Source organism: Mobula hypostoma, chromosome 28 (genome assembly GCF_963921235.1).
Source record: "Mobula hypostoma chromosome 28, sMobHyp1.1, whole genome shotgun sequence".
Classification (NCBI taxonomy): Eukaryota; Metazoa; Chordata; class Chondrichthyes; order Myliobatiformes; family Myliobatidae; genus Mobula; species Mobula hypostoma.
In genome coordinates, this window is record NC_086124.1 from 18,769,869 (window position 1) to 18,791,221 (window position 21,353).

The 21,353-nt window shown below is 45.8% G+C and overlaps 1 protein-coding gene across 7 annotated transcripts in view; it reads right to left on the minus strand.

Annotated features, from left to right (window-relative positions):
* The window catches only part of LOC134339000 (RNA binding protein fox-1 homolog 3-like), a 45,483-nt gene that overhangs the window by 3,182 nt on the left and 20,948 nt on the right, over nucleotides 1–21,353 (minus strand). The window contains exons 9-13 of one of the 7 annotated variants that reach the window (XR_010016320.1): nucleotides 20,962–21,001; nucleotides 15,878–15,939; nucleotides 10,061–10,139; nucleotides 5,805–5,920; nucleotides 840–1,124 (exon numbers count right to left, since the gene is read on the minus strand). Coding sequence is in view for 1 of the 7 variants with exons in the window: in XM_063035228.1 (XP_062891298.1) it covers nucleotides 5,876–5,920; nucleotides 10,061–10,139; nucleotides 15,878–15,939; nucleotides 20,962–21,001 (226 nt within the window). In the remaining 6 variants the exon portion in view is untranslated. The other 6 variants (XR_010016318.1, XR_010016322.1, XR_010016319.1 and 3 more) reach the window with 6 other exon arrangements.

Genomic DNA, 21,353 nt, shown 5'->3' on the forward strand with positions numbered 1-21,353 from the left:
TCAAACCTGCCCCACCAAATAATGTCACCTTGACTGATCTAACCCTGAGCTTAACTTCTCTACAGTGCAAGATCCTCGCGATCTCATTCTTCTCAATCTTTCAAAGAAAAAAATATCCTGTTTAAATAAGCCTCGTTGGATAGAGAATTGCGGCAATTCTCCGTCCTCTGAGAGAAATTCCTGAGCATCTGCATTCTAATGGGCTATCCCCGCTGAAAACCGTTAGAGACTCTCCCGTTGCTGGAAAAATATTGATATCTACCCTGCCATTGCACGTCGGGATCTTACATGCTCCGGGAAAATCAGCCCCCATTATTCTCAACTCCATCTGATTTACTTAGCCGCCCGTGATGGGACACCACTTTTATCCTAATGGATCTCTTTCCAACTGACTACAATGCCAATGCATGAATCTTAAACATGGGCGTCAGTACTGTTTTGTGGGAGTGGCCTCGCCAATGCTCGGTAAATTGTATCTATGTCTAAACCCCAACGACCTTGAAAGAAGGCAACAGATTATTTAGAGAGCCCACGCGGAACAGGCCCTTCCAGTCCTTGGAGTCGCAGTGCCCAGCAACCCCGGACAACGCCCGATTTAACCCTAAACTAATCACGGGACAATTTAAACCCCCACGGTGTAAGACTTTCTTATCCTATGATCTTATATCATATAACCCTCCTTTGCGTTTCTTGAAACATATTTGTGGAAGCACAGTGAATTGTCCCTAAGTATATTGTAACAAACTGCAAAAAGCAAACAGTAAGCAAAGGGTGACCCGTTCGCCGGGGAAGCGAGAATGTCAATGTTAAGGTGACATGCAGATCAGCCAGTGACTTACGAAATGGTGGAGCAGGCTTGAGGAGTCAAGTAGTTTCTTGCTGCTCATGTACATCCAAGCCCAGCTGTCCACCGGGAGAGGGGCATAGTTAGGATAGGCCCCGCCCAATTTGCACAAACCTCCAACCTCACGTGTTTTTTTTTCTGTCTGTTTCCCTCAGGGAAGTTGGAAGACAAGAGGCAGATGAGGTCAGAGGTCAGATGAGCAAGCGGCTAAGGAGGCCGGGGCTGAGGATGCAGCAGTCGGCCATGGGAATGCCGCTGCTGGACGCGAGCAGCCAGAGAACTGGGGGAGAAACCACAATAAGGAATGAAATTTAAAAAAGAGAGGGGGCATTGGGGTCTTCTTTAACCATCCTGGGTCATATCGAACTATCTGCGCTGCCCATTTGGTCATATTTGCCCACACAGGTTACATGGGGGGAGGAGAGGGAAGTCTAGCTGAACTGGTACGATCTTGATACTACCACGCGTTGTTTACGTTACGCTTCAGTGAGGGGCGAAAGAAATAGTGGACGTGTTGAAAATCTGAAATAAAGCATAAAATGCTGGAAATACCCGTGCGGCAAATTTTCAAATGATGACAAGACAGGGAGTGGGCTGCAAAGAGTGCAGAGATGTGAAAGGTGGGGTGGGGAGGAAATTGGTTTAGTGCCAGAGGAAGTGAAAGAGGCGTGCACAATTACAACGTTTAAAAGACACGGACAGGTGCATGGATAAGAAAGGTTGAGGGGGATGTGAGCCAAGCACGGGTAAATATGATAACCTCGATCAGCCCCGTTACAGACAGGTTATGAAAGTTTAAGAGAGGGTGCAGAAGAGGTTCATCACGATGCTGCTTGTATTAGAGAGTATTAGCTACAAGATGAGGTTGGTCAAGTGGGTTGTTTTCTCTGGAGTGTAGCAGGCTGGGAAGAGGGGAAGGGGTGGTGGCGAAACCTGATAGAATTCAATTAAATGATAAGAGGGTGGATAGTCATGGAGTTTTGCCCTCGCAGGGACAGAAATGTTAATTGCTAGATGGCACAACCTTCAAGTCCAAGAGGGAACGTTTGAAGGATCGTCATTGGTTTTTTAGTGGTAGATGCCTACCTACTGCGATGGTGGTAGGAGCACACACGATTGTGACATTTTCAGAGGCACAAGAGCATGCAGGGGATGGGGTGATACAGACCACGCGCAGGCAATAGACTTAGTTTAACTTAGCATTATGGTCACCTCAGGCAACAGACTTAGTTTAATTAAGCATTATGGTCAACACGGGTATCCTAGTCCGAAAGCGTTTTTTCTGTGCTATACTGTTCTACAAGTAGGACCTTGAGCAAAATGGATGTTGGACCGAATGGCCTCTATTTCCCAGTTATACAACTTTATGAAGAGCATTGGAGATTAATTATAGGAGGGGCAGGGTTCCAACAAATGCAACCAGCAAGTTAGAAAAAGGAACGGGGGCAAGCGGTAAGGTGGCCTCAAAGCTTGGCAACTCGGGTTCGATCCCGACATTGGCACGTGTGTGTGTGTGTGTGTGTGTGTGTGTGTGTGTGTGTGCATGTGCACACATCATCCCTCAAACTTGATAAAATTGGATGGAACGGTGTACCCATTGACTGAAAGCTCGACAGAACAACTAAAATTTATTCCAGGACTGTGTGGGTCATTTTCACATCATTGCCCCGTTGAAGAAAGCAGCATCACGATTCTTAATTATGCCTGTCTATCAACTCTATCATTCCATTTTAATCAACACCTCCTTCCCGTCAACCTATTATCAGAAGCCAATCAACTTCCCAGATTTACCGGCTCCTGACCCCGGCCCATATTAGGGCCATTTATATATGGGTAAATTAACCTATGAATTCAGATCGTTTCCGGGTTGTGGGAAGAAATCGAAAGCTGCCGAGGGTGAAGGGCGGGGCTGAGGGGGGAGGAGGACCCACATGGTCACGCGCAGAGACATCGCCGCCAGTCAGGATCGAACCGGAGTCGCTGGGTCTTCGAGGCCCTTGGCTGCGAGTTCGAGGAAAGGGAAGATGGCCAAGTCTAGGATCGCGATGTGGGAAAGCAAACGTACTAGAAGACCACTCGGAATGGTGTGGGAACTAGGGTGCCAGTAAGGGTGATGGGGAAATGTCTAGAGTTTCTGGGAAATCGCACAGTGCTGTAAGACAGAGGAAAGCCATACATACCAAAACAGGAAGGTGCCGGAAACTGTGTTAATTTATGAAGACGCACAAGGGGGACATTTTTGGAGCGGGAGGACTGGCGGGTAGAAAGGGGAAGGAGGTAAACATTCCCATAATGCATTTGCAAAGAGGATAGTTACTCAAAAATGCAACTGTACATGCGCAAGAGTGTGCAAACCCACGGCAATTTTATTATCAGACTTTGGTGTCCATGCACAGACCACTACAAAAGTAGGAAATCCAGGAAACTAGCGCAGAACAGCAGCGAGGGGAGTAGGAGTTAGACAGGGACGCACGGGCGAAAGAGACCTTCCGACTGACAGCTGTGGTCAGGGTTCCAAATTGCACTGGTGAGAATCCCCCGTCTACTGGAGTGGGAGAGGAGGGAGGGGTCTGCTTTAAAGTGGGGTAGCATTTTCGGGCGACGCGTGGTCAAAGTTTCAACAACAAGCCAGCAATGCAGTCGCCCTTCTCTGACTACGGTCTCGCGGCGCTCGTGAGCGTGGCCCTTCGTCACACTGAATTCATAGCCCCACCTCACCCCCTCTCCCACACACACACACACACACACACACACACACACGCCTAGATTTTGTGGTGGAACCAGGGATCTCGAAGATGAGGAACAGCAGCTGAACGTTCTGAGAGGAAATCTGAGGAACTCTGAGGAAGGAGAAAGGCAATAAATTCCAAGAGTTCCTGGAATTGGTATTTCCAAACTGTTTTAGTGATGTCTTTGAGATGAACAAAAAGAATGACGGCAGGTGACAAATGCTTCACACCATCCTCACCTTCACTCAGCCGTTGGCCTTACAACATCAGCTGTAATAGACTCGGGGAGAGTGGCCAGTATGGGCAAACGAATATATTACATTTTCTCACTGAACATCAACATTCAAAATAACACACCCAAAATACGGAAGGATTTGGCACGTCAGGCAGCATGTCTGGATGGAAGTAAACAGTCCCCGAGTTTTCTCAGCTCGAAACGTGGACTGCTTATTCCCCTCCATAGATACTGTCTGACCCGCTGAGTTCCTCTAAAATTTTGTGTGGGTTGCTCTGGACATGTTGGTCAGCGCTCTACGTCAAGTACAGAGTAATTCTTGCTCTGTGCTGTTCCGTCACGGGGTCAGATACAGAGTGATGCTACCTCTATGATGTCATGTCACCCACTCCCGGGGTCAGACACAGAGTGAAGTTCCACACTGTCCCATCACACACTCTCGAGGTCAGACACAGTGAACTCCCCCCAACACTATCCCATCACGCACTCCCACCGTGCGGGGTCAGACGCAGAATGAATCTCGCTCTGCGCTTTCCCTCCACGTACTCCCAGTGCACGGTGTTAGTCGCGGAGTAAAATTCCCTCTCCTGTATCCCGTCACGGGGCTCGGTACAGACCGAGGCTGTGTCTGACACCATGTTTCTTCTGCCTCACACTCCCAAAGTTAGACACAGAGTAAAACTCCTATGCTGGCTCATCACACATTCCCAGGTCACGGAATTGAGAATAGAATCAAACTCCCTCACTGCCCCGGGCAGAAACCTCCGGAACAGGATAAAACTCTCTCTGTGTTACAGGTATTAGTTAACCCTGAGGTATGCCAAAGGCAACCAGTGTAAGGAATCGAACTGACTGTACAGACCCTCCCAGGATCCTGACGAGCAAGCTCTGGACTTCCAGTGGGACTATGTTTTGGCGCAGGTGCATAATGGAAGGCCACTGCACTGTCATAGCCCAACTGACTTGGCAGCAATTCCCTTTTCCGGTGCAGGAAGGCGGGAGAACAGGGTTGACGACAAATCTGCAAAAAGTGAATGGCGGAGCAGACTCTATGGGCTGATTAGCTAATATCTTATGAATATTGTAACCAGTTGTAAACTCGATCTGGTTTATCTTGAACTAAGTCTAAAACTTTATCGACGTTTCCGGAACAGAAGCGAGCAACGGGGACATTCAGCGTGAGGGCACTGAGTAATGGAAGCACGGAGAATACAACATTTAGGGTATCGGCCCGCCGCGTCCCTGCCGACCTACCCACACCAACCACATCTCCCCCACCCACCCACCCCTAACACACACACACCCCTTCAGCTCCCCCAGGTCCTACCCATCGCCCACGGTGTAGGACGCATGATAACCTATCGACACGCACGCCTTTGACATGAGGGAAGGAAAGCTGATCACTGAGGGGGAGGCGGGGGCGTTCTCAAGCAGAGAAAAAAATGTGCGAAATACATAATCGCACCAAACATACGCAGGCTTGCACGACCAGACGTCAGGATGCAGCGAGAAAGCACGTACCCGCTGCGCCACGAAACTGGGATTGGCGGGCCTAAATGCACGATGAAGACTCAGACAAGGAGATGGGGAAGGAGGAATCTAATGAATACCTTAAGTAAACCGGACTTCTCCCACTCATTTTGTTAACTTGAAGATCAGGGAGAAGATTTTTAAAAAGCAATAATATAAACAACAAAACGAAAATAAATCCCGAATGCTCCCGGGAAACTCCTAAATTATATCTCCCTCCTGCTTTAGTCAAAGTAACCTGAGCAAGCCTCAAACGCATTGGTAATCCTTAAACGTTAGCACCTGTGGGAGGAGCGGTGCCCGTTCACGGTCCTCGGTTATGCGGCGCATGTCGTGTGAATTCATCTCCCTCAGAGCAAATTCAAAACCAAAAATCAACCAGTGAGTCTTCTAAGTTCAACCAAGACACGATTGGCGCCGCGCAGGAGATCGAAAGCACGCTCCAGCCCCCAGAAGGTAACTTTACGTTATCCGACGAGGTCAGTCAGAGGGGAGCCTCCGAGGCCGGGGACCTTTACTCTTCAGTCTGTGCCTCATTTAGTACGGAGTAAATCTGTTGTATCCTCCACGATACAGACCGGCCTGCAATCAGACAATGAAACGCGCAGCTTAGTAATGGTTACCCAGACTTTATCAAACAGCACAGGACGGGCGCATCAACAGGCCCTTCGGCCCACTACATCTGTGCTGACTATGACACCAAATTAAGCTCTGCCTGCTCATGATCCGTATCCCTCTATTCCCAGTCTCTTCATGTGCCTGCCTCAATGCCTCTTGAATTTTACAATTGCGTCTGCTTCCATCACCTCCCCAGGCACCTATCAAATGTGAAAAAAAAAAATAAATTTACCCTTCCCTTTCAATTTTACCCTTCCCACCTCAAAGCTCTACCAGCTAGTATTTGACTTTTCTACCCTGATGTGTAAATACTTTTACCATGTTCCTATTTACATCTCCTTTAAATTCTCCCCATAGACCTTTACACTCTGTATTTGGCATATCTATCCTTGAAGACAACTTCTGATTAATGTTTCTTATGACAAACAAGAGAAAATCTGCAGATGTTGGAAATCCAGGCAACAGGAACTCAGCAGGCCAGGCAGCATATATGGAAAGAGTACCGTTGACGTTTTGGGCCGAGATCCTTGGGCAGAATTAATGTTTATCATCATTTTATGAATCTCTATTAGGTCATCTGTCAGCCTCCAACGCTCCAGAGAAAAGAAACTAAGCTCATTGAAACCTCACGGTGACTTTATTGAAACTTACCGAATGTTGAAGTGGACGTGGAGAGGATGTTTCCTATGATGGGGGAGTCTAAGACCAGGGGACACAGCCTCAGAATAGAGAGTTGTCCTTTTAGAACGGAGATGAGGAGGAATTTCTTCAGCCAGAGAGAGGAGAATCTATAGAATTTGTTGCCACAGACGGTTGTGGAGGCCAAGTCATTGGCCATATTTAAGGCAGAGGTTGATAGGTGCTTGATTAGTCAGAGCATGAACAGATATGGGGAGAAGGCAGGAGATTATGGCTGAGAGGGAAAATGGATCAGCCATGATGAAATGGTGGAACAGATTCGATGGGCCAAATGGTCTAATTCAGCTTCTGTATCTTATGGTCATTGCCCAACCTCTCCTTATAGTTAATACGTTCTAATGCAGTCAGCATCCTAGTGAACCTCTTCTGCACTTTCTCTAAAGCCTCCACGTCCTTCCTGTTCTGAAATGCATACAGTACTTAAGGTACAACCTAACCAATATTCTGGTCAGCTGTAACATGGCTCCCCGACTGTTATATTCAATCAATGAAAGCAAGTGTAGGGACAATATAAGATTCATGTCCAAATTGTATTCTACCTTAGGAATGGAACAGAGAGGAACACCAGTTGCACTAGTATGGACTTGTCTCTGATTGTGTTTGATAATTTTTTGCACTGATGTCTTGCTTTGCTCAGTCTTTTTCTTTATTACTTTATGTTTTGTGGTTGCCACATCAACATGCTTGTGATGCCATTTCAAGAAAGCATACCTCACCTTAGACTGTAAGATGTAGGAGCATAATTAGGCCTTTCGGCCCATGAATTCTGCTTTGCCATTCCATCATGGCTGACTTATCATCTCTCTCAAACCCATTTTTCTACCTCCTCTTGGTAACCTTTGTCACCCTGATCAATCAAGAGCCCATCAACCTCCACTTTAAATATACCCTATGACCTGGCCTCAATAGCCATCTGTGGCAATGAATTCCACAGATTCACTGACCTCTACCTCATGAAATTCATTCTCACCCTTGTTCTAAAGGGTAATCCTCCTATTCTGGGGCTCTGCCCTCTGGTTCTAGACTTCCCGACCACATGAACTCACCAACCACGGAGTCAAATTGCTACTCACCCCATCCCTAACACCACCCTCTCAAAATATCTCACCCTTTTGCCTAAATATTTATCCTTCATGATGTCTGTCTGAGCTGGTCCCCATTTGCCTGCATTTGGCCTCTACTCACTTAGGCTTTCGCTATCTGTGATATTGACATTGACATGGCTCCTGCCTCTATGATTTGTGCTGGCTGCTCCTCTCAGACACCCACCATTCTCTGTGTGGTGAAAGTTACCTCCTGGGTTCCCTTTTAAAACACCTGCTTATTTCCTTAAAACTCTGCCCGCTAGCTTAGGAGGTACAGGAAGTACCTAATAATGTGGCCACTGTGTGAATGTGCGTGGTCTTCTGCTGCTGTGGCCTATCCACTTCAAGATTTGATTTGTTGTGTGTACATAGATGCTCTTCTGCACACTACTGTTGTAATGCATGGTTATTTGCGTTACTGTCACCTTCCTTGCACATTGAATCACTCCGGCCAATCTTCCTGTGACTCCTGTCATTAACAAGGCATTTTTGTCCACAGAACTGCCACTTGGTGGATTTTTTTTTTTTTTTTTTTTTTTTTTTTGCTTTTTGCAGCATTCCAGAGACTGTTGTGCATGAAAATTCCAGGTCAGCAGTTTCTATGATACTCAAATCACCCCATTTGGCACCAACAATCTTTCTATGATCAAAGTCACTTAAAACACATTTCTTCCCCCATTCTGATATTTGGTCTGAACAACAACTGAATCTCTTGAACACATCTACATGCTTTCATGTACTGAGCTGCTGCCATATAATTGGCTGATTAGTTATTTGCATTAACAAGCAGGTGTACAGTGGCCACTGATTGTTGAATTCCCTACTTTAATGATCAAGAACGATGACGGTGATGAAATGGAGAATTGAGGGGAGGTGGAGAAGCTCATGGATTGGTGTGAGAAGAACAACCTAAGCCTGAACGTAAAGATGACGAAGGAAATCTTCAGGAAGGTGCAGACAAACCATTCCTCTCTGTGAATACATGGCTTCTCTATGGAGAGAGCCGGCTGGTGGCGTAGTGGCATCAGCGCCAGACTTCGGAGCGAAGACTCCCGAGTTCGAATCCAGCTGGCTCCCTTGCACGCTTTCCATCCGTGCTGTGTTGAGCATTGAGCTAGCACCTCGGCCTCGTAAAAATAAGAAAGCCTGCTAAAAAAAACACCGTCATGATGGCTTCCCGATAACTCCACTCGGAGTTAAGGGCTTTCTTCTTCGTCTTCTCTATAGAGAGAGTTAAGTGCACCAAGTTCCTGGGAGTTCACATCATGAATGACCTCACCTGGTCCCTTAATATCACCTCCCTGAACAAGAAGGCAGAGCTGCGTCTCCACTTCCCAAGAAGATTGAGGCAAAGCAAGGCCCCAATTCCCAAATTTAACTGCATTTTACTGGAGGACCTCTGAAAGCATCCTAACAAGTTGCATCTCCATCAGGTTTGGCAGCAGTCGAACATCAGACCAGAAGTCCCTACAAAGGACTGTGAGAACAGCTGAGAGGATCCATCCATCAGGGACACTTATCAGGAGCGCTGCATGCGTGGGGTCCTTAGTATTATTAAGGACCCCACCCATCCATCCAGCATCCTTTCTAACATCAGGCAAAAGTTTACAATGCATAAAAGTAAGAATGGTCAGTTTCTTCCCCCAGGCCATTCAGTTTCTGAACACCCTGCTGTATCGTATTCGAAGTGTCACTGGTTAATCTGTTCCGTACCTTACAATATTTAATATTAATGCACTCAAGTTTGTTATTTATGTGTAATTCAACTGTAGACGTTATCCTTACCTTCATATGTTATTGTGTTATGTGTACTACAGTGCTTTACACCCTGGTTTGAAGTAACATTGACTCGTTTCTATCTACATGTATGTAGTTAACCACTTCACGACTTCACTTGAATTTCTGCCCCTTGTAATCTTATAAACCTCTATAAGGCTAACTTCATGCACACCAGGGAGAGAAAAAAACCCTGCCTATCCAACCTCTTGTGACAACGATAAGGGATTCTGCAGGTGCTGCAAATCCAGAGTAACACAAGCAAAATGCTGGATGAGCTCAGCAAATCAAGGAGCATCTGTGGAAAGGAATAAAGAGTCCACATTTATTCCTTTCCATCGATGGTGCCTAACCTGCTGAGATCCTCCAGTGTCTTGTGTATGTTACTCTTGTTATAACACAAGCCCCAGTCTCCCCATTAACTCAAAAAAGGGACATTTCTTGAACCCTCATCCTCTCAAACCACCAGATTAAACCCTGCAACCTAAATAATTCCATATCTTAATTCATATAGCCCCAATTCCATTCAGGTTTGGGCACTCACCACTGTCCCGACACCATAAGTTGCGGCAGGTCCCAGGGCATGATGGTAGGGATCAGCTGCGGTGTACACTCTGCCGTACCTGAAATGTTCAAGCGAATTACCTCCAGTTATTTTAATTGCAAACAAATAGGATGGTGTGACAATATCAGGGCCACCAACAAATCCTCCAAACCTACCTCTGTCAATGGGGAAAAGTGGTGCTGTAGTTAGTTGCAGAATTTTCTAAAGTTGCCCATACTACTGAGTCCATAAGACCATAAAACAGAGGAACAGAAATGTATCATTCTGCCCAACGAGTCTGCTCCGCCGTTCCACCATGGCTGATTTATCGTTCCTTCTCAACCCCATTCTCCTTCTTTTACCCCATAACCTTTGATGCCTTTACTAATCAACCCTGCCTTTAATATACCCTATCACTTTGCCTCCCCAGCCACCTGTTGCAATGAATTCTACAGATTCACCATCCTCTGGCTAAAGAAATTCCTCCTTGTTTTTGTTCGAAAGGAATGTTCTTTTATTTTGAGGCTGTGCCCTCTGGACCTCGACTCCCCCACTACAGGAAACATCATGTCCACTCTACTTAGGTCTTTCAATATTCGATAGGTTTCAATGAGATCCTCCCTCATTCTCCTGAACTCCAGCAAGTACAGGCCTAGAGCCATGAAATGCTCCTCAAATATTAAACCTTTCATTTGCAGGATCATTCTCATGAACTTCCTCTAGATGCTGTTCAATGCCAGTGCATCCTTTTCTTAGATAAGGGGTCCCAAACTGCTTATAATACTCCAACTGCCTGAAATTCCACACCATCAGAGTTCAAAGTTCAGTGTAAATTTATTATCGAAGTACATATATGTCACCATATACAACTTTGAGATGTATTTTCTTGCAGGCATTCTCAGTAGATCACATTGAAAGAAATACAATTAGTGGAAAACTGTCCACAAAGACTGACAAACAGACAATGTGCAAAAGAAGACAAACTACAAATACAAATAATAATAATAATACAACATAAACAAGCAAGAACAACTTACTTAAAATGCTTAGCCATTCCAAAAACACATAACATACAGAACTGAATAAGTGAAAAACACCAAAAATGTGCTGAATTAAAATTGAACTATGAAACATGAACAAGATATACTTTTTCCAATAGCAATATCTACAACTGGTGTCATTCCAAAGTCATTACACAATAGCACTAAACAATTAGAGCTACACAGCAATGTCTGTGTAAATCTTCAGAAAGCCACAATACTAAACACCACCAAAGTTCCTAGTAATTGAGAAATGAGTGTGCTTGGCTATGCCCATACCTCAGGTTCACCGGCTTGAGCTGAGAAAAAAAGTAATAAGTATAAAAATAATAATAATAACAAAGGAGATAGAGGGGGAGCAGGCAGAGAGAGCAGAGCACCCCTGTGGCCATTCCCATCAACAATAAGTATGCCGTTTTGGATACTGTTGGCGGGGATGACCTACCAGGAACAAGTTGCAGTGGTCCTGTCTCTGGCACTGAGGTTGGACCCTCGACTCAGAAGGGGAGGAGGGAAGAGAGGACAGCGGTAGTGATAGGGGATTCTATAGTCGGGGGGGGCAGATAGGAGATTCTGTGGGGGAGATCGGGAGTCTCAGATGGTATGTTGCCTCCCTGGTGCCGGGGTCTGGGACATCTCAGATCGGGTGCAGGTTATTCTCGAGAGGGAGGGCAAGAATCCAGATGTTGTGGTCCATGTAGGGACCAACAACATGGGTAGGAAGAGTGAGGGGGTCCTGTGTAGTGAGTTCAGGGAGTTAGGTGCGAAGCTGAAGGCAGGACCTCCAGGATAACAATCTCAGGATTGCTACCCGTGCCACGTGCGAGTGAGGCGAGGAACAGAAGGATTATACAGATCAATATGTGGCTGAGAGGATGATGCAGGAGGGAGGGCTTCAGGTTTTTAGATAATTGGGCTTTGTTCCAGGGAAGGTGGGATCTGTTCCGATGGGGCAGTTTACACCTGAACTGGAGGGGTACTAACATTCTTGCAGGATAGTTTGCTAGTGCTGTTTGGGGGGGGTTAAACTAAATTTGCAGGGGGCAGGGATCCAGAATGTGAGAGAGGATAGCGAGATGAAGTATAAAGGACAGGTGGGGACTACACAGTTCCGGAATATTAAGTGTGAAGTAGAGAAAGGTGAGGCGGAACGAGTGATAAGGAGGATACATGTGCAGAGGGATGGTCTGACGGAACATGGAGTTAAATGTGCAGAAAGAGTAAGTAAATTTAAGGACAACAAAATTCAAGGGGCGTATAGCCCGGTGAGAGTTCGGGAAGCTGGGTTATGCACGATAGGCAGCGATTTAAACAGAGAGAGGAGAAATGGGTTAAAAATTCTATATCTGAATGCATGAAGTGTCAGAAATAAGGCAGATGAGCTTGAAGCTCAGGTGCGAATGGGTAACTATGATGTTGTTGGGATAACGGAGACATGTCTGCAGGGGGATCAGACCTGGGAATTGAATGTACAAGGGTATACATGCTATCGAAGGGACAGAAAGGTGGGCAGTGGGGGTGGGGTGGCCCTGTTGGTAAGGAATGAGATTCAGTCCCTTGCAAGGGGGGACATAGAATCAGGAGAAGTAGAGTCAGTGTGGATAGAACTGAGGAACAGTAAGGGCAAAAAGACCCTAATAGGTGTTATCTACAGGCCCCCAAACAGTAGCATGGATATTGGGTGCATGTTGAATAGGGAGTTAACAATGGCATGTGGCAAAGGAAATGTCGCAGTAGTTATGGGGGATTTCAACATGCAGGTGAACTGGGAAAATCAGGTTGGTACTGGACCCCAGGATAAAGAGTTTGTAGAGTGCCACGGGATGCATTTTTGGAGCAGCTTGTACGAGAGCCGACCAGGGATAAGGCTATTCTGGATTTAGTGTTGTGCAATGAACAGGATTTGATAAGTGATCTTGAAGTAAAGGAGCCATTAGGAGGTAGTGACCATAATATGATAAGTTTTTATCTGCAAGTTGAGAGGGATAAGGGCAGATCAAAAGTGTCAGTATTGCAGTTGAACAAAGGAGACTATGGAGCCATGAGGGAAGACCTGGCCAAAGTTGACTGGTCGGATATCCTAGCAGAAAAGACAGTGGAACAGCAATGGCAGGTATTGAGAATAATGTACAAGATGCAAAATCAGTTCATCCCCCGGAGAAGGAAGGATACAAAGGGGGGAAAGTGGCCACAGTGGTTGACAAAGGAAGTCAGAGATAGCATAGCATTAAAAAAGAAGTATAACAGAGCTAAGGTGAGTGGGAAGACGGATGATTGGGAAATTTTTAAGGAGCAACAGAACTTAACTAAAAAGGCAATACGGGGAGAAAAAATGAGGTATGAACGCAAGCTAGCTAGGAATATAAAGGAGGATAGCAAAGGTTTTTTTAGGTATGTGAAGAGAAGGAAGATAGTAAAGAACAATGTTGGGCCCTTGAAGAATGAATTGGGAGAAATTGTTATGGGAAACAGAGAAATGGCAGACGAATTTAATAAGTACTTTGGATCTGCCTTCACTAGGGAAGACACAAGCAATCTCCCAAATGTATGGATGGGCCAAGGACATAGGGTAACAGAGGAACTGAAACAGATTGACATTAGGAAGGAAACAGTGATGAGTAGACTGATGGGACTGAAGGCTAACAAATCCCCAGGTCCAGATGGTCTGCATCCTAGGGTACTAAAGGAGATGGCGCTGGAAATTGCCGATGCATTGGTGATCATTTTCCAATGTTGCTAGATTCAGGATCAGTTCCTGAGGATTGGTGAATGGCTAATGTTATCCTACTTTTTAAGAAAGGAGGGAGGGAGAAAACAGAGAACTATCAGCCTGTTAGCCTAACATCAGTAGTGGGGAAGATGCTAGAGTCCATTATTAAAGATGAAATAGCAGCATATCTTGATAGCAGTGATAGGATTGGGCCGAGCCAGCATGGATTTACCAAGGGCAAATCATGCTTGACTAATCTACTGGAGTTTTTTGAGGATGTAACCAGGAAGATAGACGTGGGAGATCCAGTGGATGTGGTGTACCTTGACTTTCAGAAGGCATTTGCTAAGGTACCACATAGGAGATTGGTGGGTAAAATCAGAGCTCATGGCATTGGGGGGAGGATATTGACATGGATAGAAAACTGGTTGGCAGATAGAAAGCAAAGGGTGGCAGTGGATGGGTGTTTCTCGGAATGGCAGGTGGTGACTAGTGGGGTGCCACAGGGCTCGGTATTGGGACCACAGCTGTTTACGATTTATGTCAATGATTTAGAGGAAGGCATTGTGAATAACATCAGCAAGTTTGCTGATGATACTAGGCTGGGTGGCAGTGTGACATGTGATGAGGATGTTAGGAGAATTCAAGGTGACTTGGATAGGCTGGGTGAGTGGGCAGAAACTTGGCAGATGGCGTTTAATGTGAATAAGTGTGAGGTTATTCACTTTGGGAGCAAAAACAGGAAGGCAGAATATTATCTGAACCGTGTGGAGTTAGGTAAGGGTGAAATACAAAGAGATCTAGGAGTACTTGTTCATCATTCTCTGAAGGTGAATGAGCAAGTGCAGCAGGCAGTGAAGAAGGCTAATGGAATGTTGGCCTTTATTACAAAGGGAATTGAGTACAAGAGCAAGGAAATCCTTTTGCATTTGTACAGGGCCCTGGTGAGACCACAGCTGGAGTATTGTGTGCATTTTTGGTCTCCAGGGTTAAGGAAGGACATCCTGGCTGTGGAGGAAGTGCAGTGTAGGTTCACTAGGTTCATTCCTGGGATGTCCGGACTGTCTTACGCAGAGAGGTTGGAGAGACTGGGCTTGTACACGCTGGAATTAAGGAGATTGAGGGGAGATCTGATTGAGATATATAAGATTATTAAGGGATTGGACAAGGCGGAGGCAGGAAATATGTTCCAGATGCTGGGAGAGTCCAGTACCAGAGGGCATGGTTTAAGAACAAGGGGTAGGTCATTTAGGACAGAGTTGAGGAGGAACTTCTTCTCCCAGAGAGTTGTGGAGGTGTGGAACGCGCTGCCTCAGAAGGCAGTGGAGGCCAATTCTCTGGATGCTTTCAAGAAGGAGCTAGATAGGTATCTTATGGATAGGGGAATCAAGAGTTATGGGGACAAGGCAGGAACCGGGTATTGATAGTAGATGATCAGCCATGATCTCAGAATGACGGTGCAGGCTCGAAGGGCCGAATGGTCTACTTCTGCACCTATTGTCTATTGTCTATAAATAAGTAAACAAATAAATAAATAACACCGACAGCATGAGTGTAGAGTCCTTGACAGAGAGCCCATACGTTGTGGAATCAGTTCAGTGTTGAGGTGAGTGAGGTTATCCATGCTGGTTCAGGAGCCTGATGGTTTAAGGGCAATAACTGTTTCTGATTCTACTGGTTTGGGACCTAAGACTCCTGTACCTCCTTCCCGATGGCAGTGTTGAGAAAAGAGCATCGCCAGGATGGTGGGGGTTCTTGTTGATGGATGCAACAAGTTTGGGGACAGCTACTTCCCTGCAACCACTCGGTTCTTGAACCAACCAGCACAACCCTATTATCAACAGTTTAACAACAATCTGACTAACTTACACTACAATGGATCCTTTATCAATCCAACTATGATAATTCTCATAAAATGGAGTGCATAACTCGTGTTTAATTTTTCAGTGCTGTGTGGCCACATGCCTATTATTGAGTTGCAAAATGGTTTTTCATTGCTACTGTGCAAGTCTGTACTTATACATATAAAGATACGAACTCAAGTTTGACTTTGTGAGAAGCACCTACCCGTCACTGTACGTCGTAGCAGCTGCAGTTGGCTGAGCCACTCGATATGTGGTGTAACCGCCCTGGAACGGAAATAACAAAGTGTTGAGAAGCAAATTAAAAGTCGATTAAAAGCAATGGAAAAACATAAAATGCCAGAAAATATCAGCACAGGAAAGAATAGGTTAAGGACCCACCCGCCATTAGATCAAGGCATATCTGCCCTGACTACTTTTCACAGAATATAGATAGAATATAGAACAATACAACGAGGAACTGGCCCTCCAGTCAAGGATGCACTACAGAACTAACTAAATGAGTAATTAAATCCCTAATAATCCATTCTGCATATATATGGTTCATAATTCCTCCAATCACTTCACATTCACATGCATGTCTAAGAGCCTCTTATATAGCTCAATGGGATCTGCATCCACTGCCATCCCTGACAGTGCATTCCAGAAACCCATAACTCTCTGTGTGTAAAAATGTACCCCTCGCGCATCTGCTCTCTCAACGTATGTGCATGCCCTCAAGTATTTGATCCTGGGGAGAAAGATGCTGGCTGTCTACTCTCAGCTGTCTATTCCAAGTCCCTCATAATCTTCGATCAGGCCTGCGCTACTCCACAGAAAACAACCGAAGTTTGTCCAATCTCCCCTCAGAGCACGTGACTTCCATAATCTCAGCATCATCCTGGTAGAACTCTTCTGCGCCCTCCCCAAAGCTTCCAAGTCCTGCCTGTAATGGAGTGACCAGAACTGGATGCAAGGCTCTAGATGAGGCCTCACAAGGGTTTTATGAAGTAACAACGTAACCTCCTGACTCTTGAACTCAATTCCTCGACTAATAATGGCAAGCGTGCCACCCTATCAACCTGTTCAGCCACTTCCAGGGAGCTATGGGCTTCAACCCCTAAATCTGCACCTGCAGCATTTCTCTTCTCTGTTAATTCCCCGTGGCCCTCGATTCCCCAAGCTCTCAATGGTTTATTTTCCTGTTTCTTAAATGCTATTAAGCAGAATAGATTCAGCAGACGTACAGAAACACACACACACACACACACACACACACACACACACACGCACGCCGCGGTAACCTAGTCGGTTAGTGCGACATCATTACAGCATCAGGGCGTTGGAGTTCAGCGTTCAATTCCGATGCCGCCATTAAGAAGTTTGCACATCCTCCCCGCGAAGCATGTGGGTTTATTCCGGGTGCTCCGGTTTCCTCCCACATTCCAAAGACGTAGCAGTTAGTAGGTTAATTGGCCATTGTAAATCCTCCTGAGGTTAGGATAAAGTTAAAGGGTTTAGTCCGCATTGTATCTCCAAATACAAGTAAAAGTAAATAGGTGGTTTGCTAGAAGATGCGGCTCAGCGGGCCTGAAGGGAGCGTATCAAGAGAGGTAGCATCACTGGAGGGAAATAACCAGTCAACATTTCAGGCGGAGACCCTTCATTGGTGAAACACCTTCATCCATCCAGCCTCCACACTGATCTCTGAGCAGACCCAGACACATGCACGACCACAGTGAGGGGAGTCTCCTATGCATCCCCATTGTAAGTGACCACCCCTTCCACCAATCATTCGAGATTCTCCCACTGATGCAATCACCCTGCGAAGACACCTCAGAATCCTTCATGATACAACAGGATCCCCCATCATCCTAAGCATCAGCAATCCCTTCTTCAGCCTCACATGGTGGTCCAACTCTCTCATTCCTGTAATTAGCCTGCCGAATTCCCAGTCTCTGGTGCTGGCACATCTGCTGTTAAATATGGGGAAAAACAAGTGCGATACAACTGTATAAAAGAGGAATCTAGTTCTAATCTCCAAACTGCTTGCAATGCAGACCAGTGTGCCATTTACTTTGCTAACCAGTAGCCTACCAACATTGTTTCTGTGATTAATGACACTTACTTGTTTCATTTAGAGATACAGTATGGAACATTCCCTTCCAGCCCTTCGAGCCGTGCTGCCCAGAAAGCTAGCGATTTGACACAAGCCTAAACCTAGGACAATTTACAACAGCCAATTAACCTACTAACCAGTATGTATTTGGACTGTGGGAGGAAAGCAGAGCACCCGCAGGAAACCCGCGCACACACGGGAAGGAAAGTGAAAACTTGATTACAGAGGGCACTGGAACTGAATTCCAAACTCCGACGTTGTAATAGTGTTGGTATAACCACTACGCTACCGTGGGAACACCATTACATCCTCCTGCACCTCACTCATAGAGCACATTACAGTACAGCACATCAACAGACCATACGGTCTGCATCAAACGTGATGCCGAGTCAAATTAAATCTCACCTGCCTGTACATGGCCCATCTCTTTCTGAACCCTGCATATTCACGGGCCTGTCTGACAGATACTTAAATGCCACTATGGTGTCTAATTCCACCAGTAACTCCAGCAACCGTTTCCAAGCACCATCCACTCCCTGCGTAAAAATAATTTGCCTACTTAGAACTTTCCTCCCTCTCTCCTCAAAGGCAGATTAGCTGGTACATGGAACACTGGACAAGGAACAGTACAACACTGGTCCTTTGACACGCAATGAATTGCCGATCTTACTCCAAGATCAATGTAAACCTTCCATCTCATCCATGTGCCTATCTAAGAGTCTCTTAAATATCCCAACTGCATCAGCCGCTATCACTGTCCTCGTCAGTGTGTTCCACATGTCTCTGTGTAAAAAATAAACTATCTCTGGCATCCCACTGTGATTTCCCCCAGTATGTCCTCCCATGTTAGCCATTGCCACCCTAGGAAATAATCTCTGGCTGTCCATTTTGTGGATGCCTCATCATCCTGTGCACCTCTGTCAAGTTGCCTCTCATCTTCCTTCGCTCCACAGAGAAAAGCTGTAGCTTGCCCAACCTTCCCTCTTAAGACATGCCTTCATCGTGCTTGACGCTTCTAAACTGGAGATAAAAAGTCTGAATGACTGCCCTGTCTACTATGTGCCTCTTAAAATGGTATCACTTTTTTCACTTATTTTCATCCAATTCTCTCTATTTAGAATAATAGACTGTCTTTTGATTCTTCCATGACCTCACACATTCCTACTTTAAGTAGCACCTATGGGGTGACAAATGGAAAGTTGCTGGTCTCTGGCCATTCACCAAAGCAAAGAGGTTTTTCACTAGCCTCCCTCTATTTCTTTTCCCTTAAGCAGCTGCACAGACCAACCATTGATCGGAGAAGGCAAGATTTACACAGCCTGAAAACTGCGCGACACTTTAAAATGTTTAAATGTTAAGAATATTCCAACTGCATGGCAACAAAGGCTATGTGCGTGGGAGCATTTCAATTACTGTGTGGCTGGGCACTTGCACAACTTAAAGGGAACAGTGCTGCGCCATCAATGTGTCATTCGGCTTCTCTTAGCCCTCACCCCGAACTGTTACCTGGATTAGAGGGCATGTGCTATTGGGAAAGGTTGCACTGACTTGGGTTGTTTTCTCTGTTAGTGATTAGCGCAACACTATTGCAGGTCAGAATGTTTTCCCTACATTTCAAATACTTGTTTCCATGAGCATTGTAATAAGATAAGCCAGGGGAGAACTACAGATGCTAGCACCAGAGTGAGACAATGATGGATCTCGAACTTTCAGATAGAAGCAAAGAGTTTGTGTTGGAGATCTTCTGGGCACCAGCTGAAATTGTAGATTGGGACTGGGCTGTGATTACATGCGCGCAAGGATATGGACTACGGGACCATGCTGCCTACCTGAAAAAGTGGACTCATGCGTGGCCAGATTGTGAAGATGGCTTTTAGCACGCTGGCCAAAATTAGTCAGGGTATTGAGTGTAGAAGTGGGGAGGACTTGGTGGGATTGTACAAGACACCAGTGAGGCCCTGTGGGGGTTATTGTCATCAGTTTTTCTCGCGTTGCTATAGGAAGTATGCTTAACATCATAAACAAAAAGGTGCAGAAAGGTTTAGAGCGTAGAGCACTACAACACAGGGAAAATAGATGTTGCTGGGACTTGAGGGTCTGGTATAAGGGAGAGGTTGGGTAAGCTAGGACTTTACACCGTAAAGCGTATGAGATTGAGAGGTGATCTTACAGAGGTGTATGAAATCATGAGGGGCAAAGATAGTATAAATGTATTTTTTTTTTCCCAAGGATGTGGAATGAAAAAACAGAGGGCATGGGTTTAGGATGATAGGATAAAGACTGAATGGGTACTGGCACAGCTTTTGTTTTTACACAAAGGGTGGTATGGCTGTGGAATGAGCTGCCAGAGAAGGTGGTTGGGGTTTTTACGATAACTTTTGAAAGACAGTTTGATATGTAACTGGATAAGAAAGGTTTAGAAGGCGATGCACCGATGTCGACTAGCATGAACTGGGGCAACTTGGCTGGCATGGACCAGTTGGGCTGAAGGACTGTTTCTGTGCTGTGTGACTCCATAAAAGAAGTAGCGTTTCCAGCCCACTCCTAACCCCAAGAACAGGGCCAATGTAATCATTGCCTCCACACACACCCATTTACTCCTGGGTAAGCTATTACACCCCCACTAACTCCCTCTGCCTCAAATGTATTCACATACCCTGCATCTAGCGTCCTCCTCAGGAGAGAGTTCCAGAAAATTGCCAAAGACAAAAAGGTAGCATGGAGATGAAAGAGACTGTGAGACAGCGAACGTGGGCAAGCTGGTGGGAGCAAGGTTTGCGGCGTGGGGAGGACTGCAGCGGCAGGTGAGGGTTTCCAAATGATCAGGTCTGTTCAAAGCGTGAAGCGGCAGAGGTAGGGAGATTAGAAGGCAGGGAGAAGAAGATCTCAGAGGTCAGAGAAGTGAGGGGAATCTGAATGCTGAAGGAAATGGGATAAGAGTAGGAGAGAGAGACTACAGAGAGAGGGCAAGAAAGCGAAAGACAGAGACAGAGTGAGGGGGAGAGAGAGAGAGCGCGAAAGCAAGCAAGAGCGCAAAAGAGGGAGGGGAGAGGCGTGAGAAGGAGAGAGGGAGAAAGGGAAAGTGTGAGAGAGGGAGAGAGGGTGAGAGGAGGAGAGGGGAAGAGGAGTAGAGAGAGAGTGTATTATTATTAGCTATCATAGTTCACTCTTGCACACAAAGAAATACCTACATACACATCTGCCCCGTATAAAGCATCTTGATAGACAACTCTGAAAGTCAAACATAAGAAAAGAAAGTCAGTGTTACTACCGAGTGTTTCTTAAAGCATAAGCGGTCTGGGTGATTCGAAGGGACCTGGAAAATTTGCGCATGTGCTTTATTACTAATGACAGAGCAAATTAACAGGGCATTTCAAACACAGTTTATTATGAAGGCTCAAAAGAAAGGATTTTTTAATTACTGTATGTTATATCAACGTTCAGTTGAAACATGAAGACCAGCCTGGGCAGAGCACATTAGAAAAGACGTTGAGATGTAGAGTAATATAGAAGTGAAACAGGCCCTTCAGCCCAACTCATCCATGCTGACCAGGTGGCCTTCCTGACTCAGTCCTTTTGCCTG